This window comes from Hemitrygon akajei, chromosome 9 (genome assembly GCF_048418815.1).
Source record: "Hemitrygon akajei chromosome 9, sHemAka1.3, whole genome shotgun sequence".
Taxonomy (NCBI): domain Eukaryota; kingdom Metazoa; phylum Chordata; class Chondrichthyes; order Myliobatiformes; family Dasyatidae; genus Hemitrygon; species Hemitrygon akajei.
The window spans coordinates 102359945-102375686 of NC_133132.1; the positions used below are offsets into that span (position 1 = coordinate 102359945).

The 15742-nt window shown below is 41.5% G+C and overlaps 1 protein-coding gene across 1 annotated transcript in view; it reads right to left on the reverse strand.

Annotated features, from left to right (window-relative positions):
- The window catches only part of LOC140733405 (pecanex-like protein 2), a 247268-nt gene extending 231841 nt beyond the window's left edge, over positions 1-15427 (reverse strand). The window contains exons 1-5 of the mRNA XM_073056689.1: positions 15195-15427; positions 9851-10068; positions 5173-5290; positions 2704-2743; positions 568-666 (exon numbers count right to left, since the gene is read on the reverse strand). Of these exons, the coding sequence (XP_072912790.1) occupies positions 568-666; positions 2704-2743; positions 5173-5290; positions 9851-10068; positions 15195-15347 (628 nt within the window). The 5' untranslated portion in view covers positions 15348-15427. The remainder of the gene's footprint in view (positions 1-567; positions 667-2703; positions 2744-5172; positions 5291-9850; positions 10069-15194) is intronic.
- Between the last annotated feature and the right edge of the window lie 315 nt (positions 15428-15742).

The following is a 15742-nucleotide window of genomic DNA, read 5'->3' on the forward strand; positions in this document are numbered from 1 at the left end:
ATATACGCTCGATGTTTCAGGAACAGTTTTTTCCCTTCCATCAGATTTCTGAATGGACCATGAACATTACCTTACTCTTTACACTACTAATTTCATTTTTTAAATACATTTCTTATTATAACTTAATGTTTTTTTAAATATAATGCACTGTACTGCTGCCACAAAACAACAAATTTCACTTGGGGGGGTACAGTAGTGCAGTGGTTAGCCTAATGCTATTACAGTGCCAATGACCTGAGTTCAATTTGAATTTGTACGTTCTCCCCATGGGTTTCCTCTAGGTGCTCCGGTTTCCTCCCACATTCCAAAGACATACGGGTTAGTAGGTTAATTTGTCTCATGGGTGCAACTGGCAGGTACAGGCTCATTGGGCCGGAAGGTCCTGTTACCGTGCTGTATGTCAGTGATTGAAACCCGATTCTAATTCCGAGTGACATTTATTAGCCATATGGTGAGGGCAAGCAAACATCAAAGATATGGAATGGTGCACACAAGCTATTTTACTGCCCCTCTTAAATTTATATCACATTAGTCATCAACAATGACAGAAAAGAAAATAATTCTTACCTTTCTTTTCCTTGTCTAAAGTTAATGGAGTTTTGCAAGTGAGTTCATTTGGGGTATCATTATGTTCCTGAGTTGCAGTAAGTCTCCTGAAGTCTTTCTCTAATATGTACAGTGGGAATAAATATTGCAAAGGTTAATACGGCATTTAATCCAAATATCAAGTCACATTGCCTTGGCATGATGAGATCAATATTACTTGTATCACATCTGATAGCTTGTGCTATGTACCCATCAGTTGCTCTGTGAAAAATTTGCCTCTCAGGTCCCCTTTAATTCTTTCCCCACTCACCTTCATATCCTCTATTTTTAGCCTCGTCTACCCTTGGAAAATGACTGTGACCATTCATCTGACCAACACATCTTGTAGTCTTACGAACATCTGTAAGGTCACCCCTCAGCCTCCTACATTCAAGGAAAAAAGTCCCAGCCCATCCAGCATCTTCATATAACTCAAGCCCTCCAGTTCTGATCGCATCCTCAGATAATTTCTTCACTGTTTCCATCTTAATGGTTCCATCCTAATTCCTATGACTGGGCAACCAGAACTGCACACAATATGTTGGAGGAACTCGGCAAGTCAGGCAGCATCTATGGAAAGGAATAAGTAGTTGATATTTTGGACTGAGACCCTTCATCAGGACTGAAAAGGAAGGGGGAAGCCAAAATAAGAAGGAGGGGGAAGGGGAAGGAGTACAATCTGGCAGGTGATAGGTGAGACCAGGTGAGGGGGAAAATGCAAGGATGAGATGAGAAGCTGGGAGATGATAGGTAAAAGAGGTAGAGGGTTGACGGAGGAGGAATCCGATAGGAGACAAGAGTGGACCTTGGAAGAATGGAAAGGAGGAGGAGCATCAGAGGGTGGTGATGGGAAGGTGAGGAGAAGAGAAGGGGTAGCAGGGGAGCCAGATTGAGGAGTGGAAAAAAAAGAAAAGTACAATATTCCAAGTGTGATCTTGCTAATGTCTTGTATAGTTGCATTATGACATCCCAATTTTTGTATTCAATAGCCTGACTAATAAAGCCAAGCATGTCAAATAGCTTTTTTAACACCCTGTCTACCTGTGTCACTACTTTCAGGGAAGAATATACTCTCCTACACTCTCCTAACCATGCCATTTACTGTGCAAGTCCTGTCCTGGTTTAACTAACCAAAATGCAATACTTCGCACTTGTCAGTCAAATTCCATCTGCCACACCTTGGTCTACTTCCCCAGTCCACTTAGATCCTATTGTAACCTTAGATAACTTTCTTCACAACCCACAGAACTACCAATTTACAACATTGTAATTTATATTAATGATTTGAATGACAATCAACAGTGATCCCTTTGGAACACCATCAGCCACAGGACTCCAATTTGAACCTTTCACAACCGCCTCTGTATCCTTCCCACAAGTCAACTTGTACCATTTAGTTACCTCACCTGCATCCCAGGTGACCTAACGTTCTAGACTAACCCACTATGTAGGATCTTGGCAAAGGCCTTGCTGAAGTCCATGGCGACAATATCTACCGCCTTGCCCTCATCAATCATTCTCTTCAACATACAATCACAAACTGAAAAGGAACCAACGCAAATCCCTCTGGTACATCAGTGGACAGATATATCCAAACAATAAGACATCTTTCCACAACTTGCCTCCACATCTTATTACCAAGCTAATTATAGATTGTATCAACTAGCTTGCCTTGGAACCAATATGCTTTAACCTTCTGGATCAGTCTATCAAAAGTCTTTCAGTATAGATTTGAATTGATTCTATTGTATTTCTTTATTCTACTGTGAATGCCTGCAAGGAAATGATTCTTACAGTTGTATATGGTAACATACACATACTTCGTTAATAAATTTACTTTGAACTTTTTAAAACATTGAAACAGGATATTGTCAAGTGTCCACACAGACATCTACTACTTTGCCTTCATCAACTTCCCTTGTTAAACCTCCAAAAACTCAATTAAATTAGCGAGAAAGGACTTCCCCCATGCCGACAATCATGAATCAGCTACTGCCCTTCCAAATATCCATAAATCCTGTCCCTTAGAAATGTTTCCAATGATTTCTCTACCACTGAAATAAAGCATAAGGAGAGAAGAATAAAGAGATATAGAAACCACTGCAGAAGGGAATGTACCTTTGAGTTCTTCTGCATCTTTCGGATTTGTTGGTAGATCCTATTTGGAACACAGAAAAACGTCAGTAAAACAATGAGAAAGTTTTGAGAAAAACAATGTTTATAGTGTAAACATAAGAGATTCTGCAGATACTGAAAATGCAGACTAAGAGACACAAAATTTTGGAGGAACTCATAAAGTTGGGCAGCATACATGGAGAGTTTATTTCTCCACAAATGCTGCCTGACCTGCTGAGTTCCTCCAGCATTTTGTGAATGTTTACAGTGTGACCCAAACATCTGCCAATGTTTACAAATAAAATCATGTTTTACGATAAATCAAACTTTTTACTTATTCTTAGTCCAGCTACTCTGCTAATTTGAAGCATTACAGTACTGTATGACATTAGTGCAAATCTTTTAAAGGTGTTCTTGCTTGAATTGGACATAAACTTTCTCTAAACTTATTCTCAAAACATCAACTGCATCAATGAAGGTTGTGTGAAACTGAAGACTACTTAAAATATTTACTGCATCATCAGTACTACAGAACAAACAACTCCTGTTAAAGCATTAACAACGATCCCTAAGGACAGGCGCTGAGGACGAACAATAGCAATCCCCATTGTTAAGGACCGAAGTTGGTAGGGGCTGAATAGGGGGAGAAGGAAGGGATTTATTTCGCCTTGTTGTGTCTGTCTTGTTGTCTGTTAGCTGCACGTTGTTCTGCTGAATATTGTGGGCATGGTACGTTGGCACCACAACTATGGTGACACTGCTCTCAGAACATTCTCAGACTGTGTTGGTTGTTAATGGAAACGACACATTTCACTAATTAATCTTGAATATTCATACATACTTGCAATGAACTTTGATGGAATTCACAAATGAGTTTGGTAAGTTATGAAATCTGACCTGAGGAGAGGACAATATTGGAAATACTATGATTATGAACTGCAGCAACAGGACTCTGTGTAGTCAAATCAGACTAAAAAGAATAGAAGTAAAATGTTCTAAATGATGAGCAGTTATAAATTGCACATTTTGAAAGAGCCTGGAGCCCAAGTACTTAGAGAAGTAAAATATCATAGGTGACAAGTACTGACAGGATAGGTAGAGAAAAACTACTTTTGATGTGTTTCAAAAGTGAAATTAGGAAACACCAAAATTTAGAACACCTTTCTGCAAACAGAAATTAATGCAATTTTTAAAATCTGGAATCGACAGATGCATGTACATTTGAAATATAGTCACCATAACAATTCAGATAATATGCAGCCACAATACACATATCAACCAGAAATTCTATAATAGCAATATGATTTGTTTGAATATTGGTTAAAGGATAGATATTAGCAAGCAAGGATAATTCCCCTGTTCTACTTTGAATGATAGTAGGGATTTTTAAAAAAAAATCCAACTAAGGACAGATGAGACCTCAGGTTAATGTCTTTTTTGAAAGATGTCGCCTCCAACAGTGCATGACTTCTCAAGAATGTCAGTATGGATTATGTGTTCAGCTGTCTAGACTGGGACTTGAATCAACAACATTCTGACTCGAAGGCACACACTGAGCTGTGACTGATTCTGCGAATAGTTCATGCCAGGGTTAAGCAAGATTAAAGTACAGCAAGCAAATACACTGGACAACAAAGATTTTGTTTCCTGAATACCTTTGGGTGTATCTTATGGATTTAGAACTGCTAATCATGAAAATCATGTGAAATTTCCCTATCACACATCATTTCTTTGAAATTGCCTATATTTGCTATTTCAATTCTTAATACAAGTCAGAATAACTGATGCCAAGAGTAAGGAAGGCATTTTCGTTGGTCCACAAATCAAACAGGTCATCAATGACAGGCAATTCCAAGAACTTCTATTGCGATTGGAGAAAATCACATGGAAGGCATTCAAGGATGTTGTTGAAAGTTTTCTTGGCAACTACAGAGCACCAAACTAGGTTGACAACGTGCTTGAAGCATATAAAACCATGAAGTGCAACATGTCACTAAAGATCCATTTTCTGCACTCCCACTTAGACTTCTTCCCTGCAAATCTTGGCACTGTTAGTAGTAAAAGGTTTCACCAGGACATTGCGGTCATGGAGAAATGGCACCAGGGCAACTGGAATCCATCAACGATGGCTGATTATTGTTGGACACTTCAGCGAGAAACCTCACACACAGAGTACAAGTGAAAATCATCAACAAAATATTTTTAGCTTAGTTGGCCTATTGCAAATTAAACACATTATATTCAATAAAAGTTAATTTCTTGTTTCTCCAAATTGCTACGTGATACCAGTAGTCTGAAAATATATTTGTGTTTGGCTTCAAGTGGCTTATCATAAACAAAAACAATTTCTGAGGAAGCAAATATTGTTGTCCAGTGATATTGCATGAAAATATGTCAGCATAAAATTCATTGCAGTTGTATGCAGCAAAGCAATTAGTTTTACAATCTGTATTGACCCATAACAACACTTACCGAATCGTCACTGACTGCAGGATCAAGCATGGACTGCCAAGAGCTGTGGAGGACTGGTGGTGTTGACTTATCCTTACTGAATTCAGTCAGTTGGATATCTTGCACATGATACCTGCGACTTCAGCAAGACATCAGTCATAAAGAAAAAGCCACAAACGGCAGTCACACATCAAAACAATTAGCAGCAGGAATTGTGACAGCACAAGCTAGGGTTTTGAAAGTACTTAAAAGTGATGGATATAGCCCAGTCCATCATGGGTAAAGCCCTCCCCACCACTGAGCATATCTACAAGGAGTACTCTTGTAGGAAAGCAACATTCTTCATCAAGGACCCCCACCATCCCAGGTCACGTTCTCTTCTCGCTACTGCCATCAGGAAGGAGGTATAGGAGCCTCAGGTCCCACACCAACAGGTTCAGGAACAGTTATTACCCCTCAACCGTTAGGCTCTTGAACCAGAGGGGATAACTTCATGAACCCCAGACTGATTCCACAACCTATGGACTAGTTTTCAAGGTCACTTCAACTCATGTTCTCGATATTATTTATTTATTATTATTACAGTGTATCCAGTTAATTGGGCCATTGGTTAATCAGGGCAGCCACTTATTTGGGACAACTCTTAAAGAACAAAAACTAATTGGAAAATGGCTGGAATTCCTTTCATTTATTTGGGACACTGTGCTGTTTAATTGGGGTAGCAGACTGCTATCAAACAGTTTCTAACTAGCTAGCATCAGATACATGCACTGTGTGGATGTTAGACACTACAGTTTTTAAAAATAGTGTCAATTGCATGTGCTTCTGTTCAAAACACAGTGATTTTTGTTACTGATAGTTGATGAAAGATAAGCAGTAAGACAACTCAGAACCGTTTTGTTCACTGAAGTTTCCAGCATTCAGACTTGGAGATGACAGAAACAGCCAGGAATGAAAATTAAATGATTTCGCTATTTTAACAAGTTAGGAAATATGAAGAATTTGAAGGTATCAACAATCATCTTGAATGTTACAACAGAAATGAAGATGTGCAGGATGCAATCATTGATAGCATTGTATGAAGGCAGTCCATTATCTACACTAGACATTTGCACTGATTTTGTGCATTTACAGTCAAAAGAACACACCACTGTACACTGGATGAATTACACCATCAATTATTATGAACTAATATAGTTTTATAGTACTGTATTACTATTGATGGTGTTCTAATTTGTTCTGTATTTCATTTAAATATATAATTTGTTACTCAGTTAAATGGTAGATTGTCTTTATTACACCTTATTAACTATTTCCATGAAACTTCAGCTAACTGGGCCAAAATATACTGGTCCCAATGTGTCCCAGTTAACCAGAATCCACTGCATTTTGTTTTTGTTTGTTTTTTGGATTTTCACAGATTTTGCACATTGGTTGTTTGTCTATCTTCGTTGTGTGCGGTTTTTCACTGATTTTATTCTCCTTCTTTGTATTTATTGCAAGAGAAGTCTGCAAGAAAATGAACCTCAGGATGACATAGGTACAGTACTGTGCAAAAGTCTTACGTGCATAGCTAGGGTGGCTAAGAGTTTTGCACAATTCTGTAGTAATTTTATGTATTCTACTGTAGTGCTATCACACAAAAAACAAAAAATTTCATGACACGTGATTCCGATATGGGTCTATATTGTGGACTGAGAGAGTGAGAAGCATGTAGGGAGAGGGGTATTATAGTTGGGAAAAGGGAAGGGAGAGAGGAAAGAGCAAGAAGTGCCAGAGAGACATACTGTAATGATCAATAAATTAATCGTTTGGAATCAAATGACTTTGTCTGGTGTCTCAGGGCTGGGTGTGCCTGTACCCATGCCACCTCCCCACCCCAGCACTCCATCTCTGCTATTTCTCCTGCACCCAATTTGTGGCGCTCTACCCTGACAAATATATATGCGTGCCTAAGACTTTTGTACAGTACTGTTCTTTGATATAAATTTACTTTGAACTACAACAGATCTCAACAGCCCTTCACAATATAGGAAGACACTTGTACAGAAAATCCCCGGGTTATGAACGAGATCCATTCCTAAGTCTGTCTTTAAGTCACATTTGTAGGTAAGTCAGAACAGGTACATATGGTTCTTATTTAGTGTCAATTAGTCAAATGTTTGTCTTTCTTGCGCTAAAGTAAGGCTAATAGGCATATTACACTGATTTTGATCGTCTAACCAAATTATCAATATCCTTTCCATTTCAATAATTAAACCACTGCATTGCTTAGTAATAACTGTAGTTTTCATCGGGGCAGGGCCTTTCACATGCTCCATTATTCTCATTTTATCCTTTAAAATTGTTTAGATCATTGACTAACTGTATCCTAATGCTTTTACAATGACTGACGGCGTTTCACCTCTTTCTGATCACTATTATTTCCACTTTATTTTCAATCGTGATCATTTTCCTTTACTTTGGTGCATCACCAGCACTTGCATCGGATTTATGCTTTGGAGGCATGGTTACAAGGGTAAATAAGAGAAAAATTTAAGCCAAATACAAAGTTACACGCTCAACAAAGTGTTAATGGCAACGTGATCCGACTTAAAACAGCAGACAGCATTCTCCTTCCACGAGCCAACAAACCGCTGAAGCCGTGCAATGTTTTCAAATTTTTAATAGGCTTTATGGCAGTCCGTTCGTAAGTACGAGTTGTCTATAAGTCTGGCGTTCTTAACTCGGGGACTTACTGTACTGAATTGCGCTGGTAGTGTAGTTTCTTTTATACAAAATAAACTTTATCCAAAATTTTTTAAATTACAAGAATAAATAGCGCAATGCCTTCTCATTCTTTACATTCATTTTTTGCGGCAGTAGTATACTGTCACACTTAATTTAAAAGAAAACATAAATGCGTGCGCGCGCACACACACACACACAAAATTAGTGCAAAAAGAATACAAAGGAAAAGAAAAAAGTAGTGAGGTAGTGTACATGGGTCATTGTCCATTCAGAAATCTGAAGCGGTGGGGAAGAAGCTGTTCCTAAAACATTGCATGTGGTCCTCCCTGATCAAGCCCTTGGTTGGCAGTGTAGTTCATATTGACAAGTTCTAATGATCAGGAATGCACAGAAAAGCTAATCATCAGAAGCAGATTCAAAAGAAATAAAAAGCGGCATTTTAGTAGCATCGTTCACAGTCTCTGGTTTTTCCAGAACAATTTAGAGCCTATGAAGTCTGTTTATGAAGCACAGTCACTGATTTAGTGCAGGAAATGCAGCAGCCAATTTGCAAATTCCTACAAACCACAATGTGACAACAACCATATAATCTCAATATTTGTCAACATGTACTACCCTGAGCTTCATTTTCTTGTGGGCATTCACTGTAAATACAAAGACACATAATAGAATCAATGAAAAACCCCACACAACAGAGACAGACAAATGATGACTGGGATCTGCAAGTGAAGAAATCGAGGCTCCAGTTGCACAAGGAGGTATTGAGACCTAGGTCTTGGAGCCTATTGATCACTTTTGAGAGTGTGATCGTGTTGAATACAGAGCTGCAGTAAATGAAAAGCATCCTGATGTATACATCTTCACTGTCCAGATGTTCTAGGGTTGAGTGAAGAACCAATGAAATGGCACCTGCTGTTGACCTGTTGCGACAGAATGCAAATTGGAGTGGATCCAAGTCGTTCCTCAGGCAGAAGTTGATGTGCTCCACCACCAATCTCTCAAAGCACTTCCTCACAATAGATGTAAGTGCTCCTGGATGATAGTCATTGAGGCTATAGGCTTGATAAACGTTGCCCAGGGCACCATGCTCCTGTTCAGAACACAATGGGATTTTTTGTATCTACCCGAGAAGGCTGAAGGTGCCTGAACCATATCGTGAGAATGTGGCAAGTGTATTTGTGCCGACTGATTGTGCAGAGTCGTTTGGGCCTCCTACACGTGCAGGGCTCTCCATTTTTGCACGGGCTTTCAAGTGTGTATGATCCTTGTCTCTGCGGGTCCACTCCAACACTATGTTGCCCCATGTGTACCATTACTCACATGAATCAGTAAAAATATTTAATCACATTACTCTGTTGTCATTCTTACTCCACGCATACATAACAGGGCCTATTTAGTGGATTTCCTAAAAACATCTCCGATAGTATGTGTTTTTTCCCCCTTATTCATATACTGGAGTGTCAGAATCATTTTTGTGTTCAAATCTCTGGAATAGAATTCTTAACCTTCTGACTCAGTGGTAACAATCCATACTTCTGAAACTTAGCACATTCTTAAAAAAATGGATAAAATTGTGGAAAAGTTAAATGAACACCATTTAGTGCAAAGTCAAAGTAAAATCTATTATCACAGTATGCATATGTTACATAGCACTTTAGGGAGCATCTATGGAGGGGAATGAACAGTTGACAATTTGAGCCAAGCCCCTTCATCCAATGAAAGGTGTCGGTCCAAAACACTGACTGTTTATTTCCCTCCAAAGATACCGCAGGTGTGGATGTGAGGATTGTGTTTTCAAAGCCCTGGAGAGGTCCTTAAAACCACAGCCTTCAGAGCAGAAGCAGAGGTGTTACCACCGAGGCACAGCTGGCGCTACAAAACAAAATTAAGATTATTCATAACCTTGTAGATACAAGAGCATTTCCATGTACGTTTCTTTAAGGTTGGCTAGATACTGTTATTCACTTACCCAGGACTAACAGAAAGCATCAATTCTGATTCATCATTGTGCTCTACTCCAGATTCAGTCTTAGCCTTTGTGAAAGACGTAGCCTGGGTACTCTGATGTATTATTTCTCCGTCTTCAAACATAAGGTGAAGTCGATAATTAATTGTCTTTATCACAGTAAAAAGGAGAGCTATCAAACCACAGTAAATTCCAAGAGCGACTTTGCTAGGCGATGCAGCCTGCAAAACAGATCAGAAAGAGTCAGCTAACAAGAGCTTCGTTATCTTTTAAGGACTGGAAGAGTCAGCATACAGAGGGGAGATAGAGAGGCTTGTGAAATTGTGTGAGAACAACCACCTGAGTCTCCATGTAGACAAGACAAAAGAGATCACTGTGGACTTCAGGAAGGCACAGTCTGATACCTTGCAGCTCCCATACCACACAATGCCATTCAGTGCCAATGCACCAATGGCTCTGCCGTGGAGAGAGTGAAAAGCATGAAGTTCCTTGGGGTGCACATACACTTTCTGAGGAGGATAAAGCATGCAAGGCCCCCATGCTAACACCTTTCTATAGGACACCATCAAGAGTGTCCTGTCTGGCTGCATCATTGTGTGGCAAGGCATCAGACTGCAAGACCCTACAGAGGATATTAAACACCACTGAGAGGATCACTGGGGTCTTTCCTCCATTTGTGACACTTACCCGGAGTGCTGTATACAAAGAGCTCGAAGCATTGTTGAGAATCCTTACCACCCATCACACAATCTCTTTGACCCACTAGCATCAGGAAAAAGGTACAAGAGCATCAAGACTAGGACTGCCAGACTGGGTGAAAGCTTCTTCCCTCAGGCTGTGAGACAATTGAATAGCCTGCCATCACTGAAGTCTCATCACTAGGACAGCAAGCTGTTTACAGCTAATTACACTGTCTTCTCTTCACTCTTTACTGTGCTGTGGACTACATGTACTTCAAATTATATTTTATTATCTTAATTGTGGTAATATTTTGTTTAATGTGCTGTGCGTGCAACATGGCTTGGGGGAACATTGTTTCATTTAGTTGTATATATGTACAGTCTGATGACAATAAACGTTAACTTGAAATTATATCACTTCTGGTTCTTTTGTCAATCACCTTTAATCTGGTTGCTGAATACAATCCTTCATGATTGCTCTGCTGAACAGTGAAGAAACTCATTTTTTTGGGAATACTGTTAATATCTATTATTCCATGTATAGTTGAAGTACTGAACAGGCTCCTTCTACCTGAGACCTGGAGGTGCTTTTGTTGATACTGGGCTGTTGACTTGCTGAGAGTTCAGGATCCAGCACTTCTCAATATTAAGTGACCTGTCCTCTAAGCTTCACGGCAAAATGCAGAATGATCAAAAGGAGAGCATGAGATGTCAGCTACTGCACTTACTTTGTTCCTGTGTACAGTCACTCCTGCTTTTTCAAACACAGAGATAAAGCATAGCAAACTGTGAAAGAAGGGCCAGGATAGAAAAATCAGAGTTACTTGGATGAAAATTTTGCTTTGGGTGATACTGAATCTGTGTTGTCACAAACAACCCTAATCAAATTCACACCAGTAAGTCCCTCTGGAAAAGTTCCCTCAGTGCTGTCCGCTCCATCATAATCAGATTACTCTAACTCCCCGCTGGTAATACTTCATGGACACAAAGAAACTTCATTCTGACATACACTTTTGCAGTCCCTGTCCCTCACTGTCCCAACCCTCGACCCCTCTGCTCTCCATCTCCCTCACAATCCCTTCCCCCTCAACAAACAAAAGGTAGTGGATACAGCCCAGTCCATCACTGGTAAAGCCCTCCCCACCAATGCACTGTTGCGGGAAAGCAGCATTCATTATCAAGGACAGCCACCATTCATGCCATTTTCTCTTCTCGCTGTTGCCACCCAGAAGGAGATACAGGAGTCTCAGGATCCACACTAGCAGGTTCAGGAACAGTTATTAACCCTCAAACATCAGGCTCTTGATCCAGGGGGATAACTTCACTCACCCTAACAATGAACTGTTCCCACAATCTATGGACTCACTTCCAAAGACTTTTCATATCATGTTCTTGATATTTATTGCTTATTTATTACAACTTTTTTTTTGCTTCTTGGCATTTACTATGAATGCCCACAAGAAAATGAATCTTAGGTTAGTACTTTGTACATGTACTTTGAGAATAAACCTACTCTGAACCCCCTCCCTCAAAGCCAGTGTCAATAACCAGTTTTCATCCTGCTTTCAGTGAATGTGCATCCCGATTCTCATGTTACCTTTTTTTTTACAATTTCCAGGCTTTTCCAATTAGAAAAGGTCTTTCTTGGGCCCTTGATCTCACCTTCGAACTCTTTTGGTCACAGCTTTTCCCACTCAGCTCAATTAGACTGGTCCTTGGATGAAGTTCCAAGTCAATAGGAAACAGAAAATTCAAGCGGAAACCCAGAAAATTCTTCCCCAGGGCAGAAATGGCTAATACAAGGGGTATAATTTTAAGGTAATTGAAGGAAAGTATATGAGGTGGGGGGGGTGATGTTAGAGATAAATCTATTACAGAAAGAATGGTGGTTGCATGGTCTGCTTGTGCTGCCAGGAGTGCTGGTACAGTCAGATATATCAGGAACATTTAAGAAACTCTTATATTCTTGAATGGTAGAAGAATGGGGAGCTATACAAGAAGGAAGGCTTAGATTGATCTTGGAATAGGGTAAAAAGATCATCACTACATCTTGGACCAAAATGACTGTACTGTGCTGTACCTGTTCTATGTTGAAGAGCTTTGCTACCATCTCGAGTTGCCTATTCCTTCAATATTGAGGAGTTACACACGAGTTAATAGAGCAGCAAACCTGGTTCAATATGGTTTTCCTGCACTGTCAGTGTGCAGTTTGTATGCTCAGGCCATCCCCAGCTTATGAATGGGCTCCATTTTTACATTCATACACAGATAGAGTGGATGTGGAGGGGATGTTTCCAATATGCAGGGGAGTCTAGGACCAGACAGCACACCCTCAGAATAGAGGAACGCCCCTTTACAACAGAGATGAAGAGGAATTTCTTTAGCCAGAGGATAGTGAATCTATGGAATTCATTGCCACAAATGGCTGTGAAGACCAAGTCATTTTAAGCAGAGGTTAATAGGTTCTTGATTAGTCAAGGAGTCAAAGGTTATGGGGAGAAGTCAGAAGAATGGGGTTTAGAGGGATAATAAATTAACCATGATGGAATGATGGAGCAGACTCAATGGGCCACATGACTTAATTCTGATCCTATGTCTTATGGTCCACAAGTCAGAAAATACACAATGTCACTTGATATGGTAACCATACCTCCTCAGTATTTTTATTAATGGCATCAAAAGTACATAATTTGGCTAAGAAAGAATAATTACGAAAAGTGGGAACTAGTTCAGCCATTCATAGGAATTAGCCGACTGGCAGTGTAGTGGCATCAGCACTGGACTTTGAGGACTGGCTCCTTGCACGCTTTCCATCCGTGCTAGGATGAGCGTTGATCGAGGAACTTCGTCTCATAAAAAACAGACAAATGCTAAAGAAACGAAACAGTTACTACCTGATGTGGAGAGGAACTCAACAACAGCAAATGTATTGGATGCTTGATTGTTACTTCTAAAGATAAAGATTAGCTGTATTTGTCACATGTACATTGAAACATACAGTGAAATGCATTATTTGCATGGAGATATGCCCAGCAGCCAGCAAGTGTCACGATGCTTCTGACGGCAACATAAGAAGTCCGCTACTTACTAACCCTAACACATACATCTTTGGAATGTGGGAGAACACTGGAGCACCCAGAGGAAACTCATGCAGTCACAGGGAGAACATACTAAAGAACAATTTTGGCCCGAAACATCAACTCTTTATTCCTTTTCATTTATGCTGCCTGAGTTGCTGAGTTCTTCCAGTATTTTGTGTGTGTGTTACTATGTGATCCTATTCACCTACACCAACCCTTAGCACATCAAAATGCATGCTTGTAAACATGCAGTGTAGAAGGAATTTGCATAAACATGACAGATTCTGTAAATACCCCTTACGTTATACCTCCTCTCCTCCTTCTCTCTACCATCTTCTGCTTCACTGGCAATGTACCTTCTCTCAGACTTGTCCCCTCACCTAAACATGCATTTTCTTCCTTTAATCTTTTTCTAACTCCAACTGCCTTCTCATTCACAACCAACTCAGCCCAGAACAGCTCCTCACCCCATATCAGTTTCCTGGCCAAACAGGTGAGCCAACATTTCACCTGTGAGTCTGTTGAGGTCGTCAATTCCATCTGGTATTCCTAATGAGACCTCCTCTACACTGGTGAGACCCAACATAAATTGGGGAGGGGCTGCTTTGTCAAGCACCTCCGCTTCTTCCACTAAAACAAGAATTTCATTGTGGACAACCATTTTAATTCCTATTCTGATGTCATTTCCTAACCTCTGCTTTTGCCATGATGAGGCCACTCTCAGGGTAGAGGAGCAATACCTCATATTCCATCTAGGTAGCCTTCAACCTGCTGGCATGAACATCAGTTTCTCCTTCCAGTGATTTTCCCCTCCCCCTTCTTCTATTCCCCACTCTGGCCTCTTAACTTGCCTATCACCTCCCCTTGTATCTCTCCCTCCTCCCTTTCTCCTATTGTCCACTCTCATTTCCTATCAGATTCCTTCTTCCCCACCTAACTGGCTTCACCAATTACCTTCTAGCTAGTCCTCCTTCTCCTCCCCCAACCTTTTTATTCTGGCACCTTCCCCCTTCATTTCTGGTCCTGAAGAAGGGTCTCCACTTGAAATGTCAACTGTTCATTCATTTCCATAGATGCTGTTTGACCTGCTGAGCTCCTTGAGCATTTTGTGTATGTTATACTGTCTTCCATGTGTACACTTCTGAACCTGAGGTGGACAGATACCTGGTCCCCACACAGATCACACCCTTATCCATATCCCTGTCCCTGCTCCCACACATAGTCCCTACACTTCCCCCTAAGCCTGTCCTTACATTTACTCCTGGGTAACCCCAACACTGCAGCTGTCCCCTGGGCCTACAAATAGGTGACCCACACCCTTCATATCACTGTCTCTACATCTGCCCCCTCCCTTCATCCCTCAAGCCAGGACTCTTCCTCAGGCCCCACCCCAAAATTACCCCGCCCACCTCGGGCTCCGCCCCTCATCTTGACAGGCACCACCCATCTCCAGAAGCCCCACTCTTCGAAACATCAGGTCCCGCCCTAGAGTGTCCTCCTCCCAGGCCCCGCCACTACTTTGCCCTCAGGCTGCAGCCCCCTCCCAAGCTATCACCCCTCTGGTGCCCTCAGGCCCCGGACACTCACCAGGTGCAGGACGAACGGAGCTCCGAGCAGTGCGATCCATACATACAGGTGGAAGGTATTGGAGAAGTCGCTCTGCTGGGGCTCCAGGTAACAGCCACCAGTCATCGCCGCCCACACGCCCCGCCGGAGTATTACAGCCAATTGCCAGCCCATGGCGGACCCTGTGTTCGCCACTGGCCGGGAACTATAGGGCCGGGCTCCCCAACATCGCCGCCGCTATGTCGCCGGCTCAGTTTCCTTCCCATCATCCTTTATGCTGCAGCGAGGCGGGGTTACTCCTGGTCATCCCGCTGCTGTGGACCCTGGGGCCTGAGATCGGGAGTTTACATGGTTCATCCTTCTCATTTCCTCCCTCCCTCTCCCCCCTTCTCCCCTCTCACCCTTCTCCCTCTCCTCCTTCTCCCTCTCCCCTCCTCCCTCCTTCTCCCCTCTCCCCCCTTCCCCTCTCCCTCTCCCCCCCTTCTCCCCTCTCCCTCCTTCTCCCTCCTTCTCCCCACTCTCCCCCCTCCTCCCTCTCCCCTCTCCCCCTTCTCCCCTCTCCCCCTTCT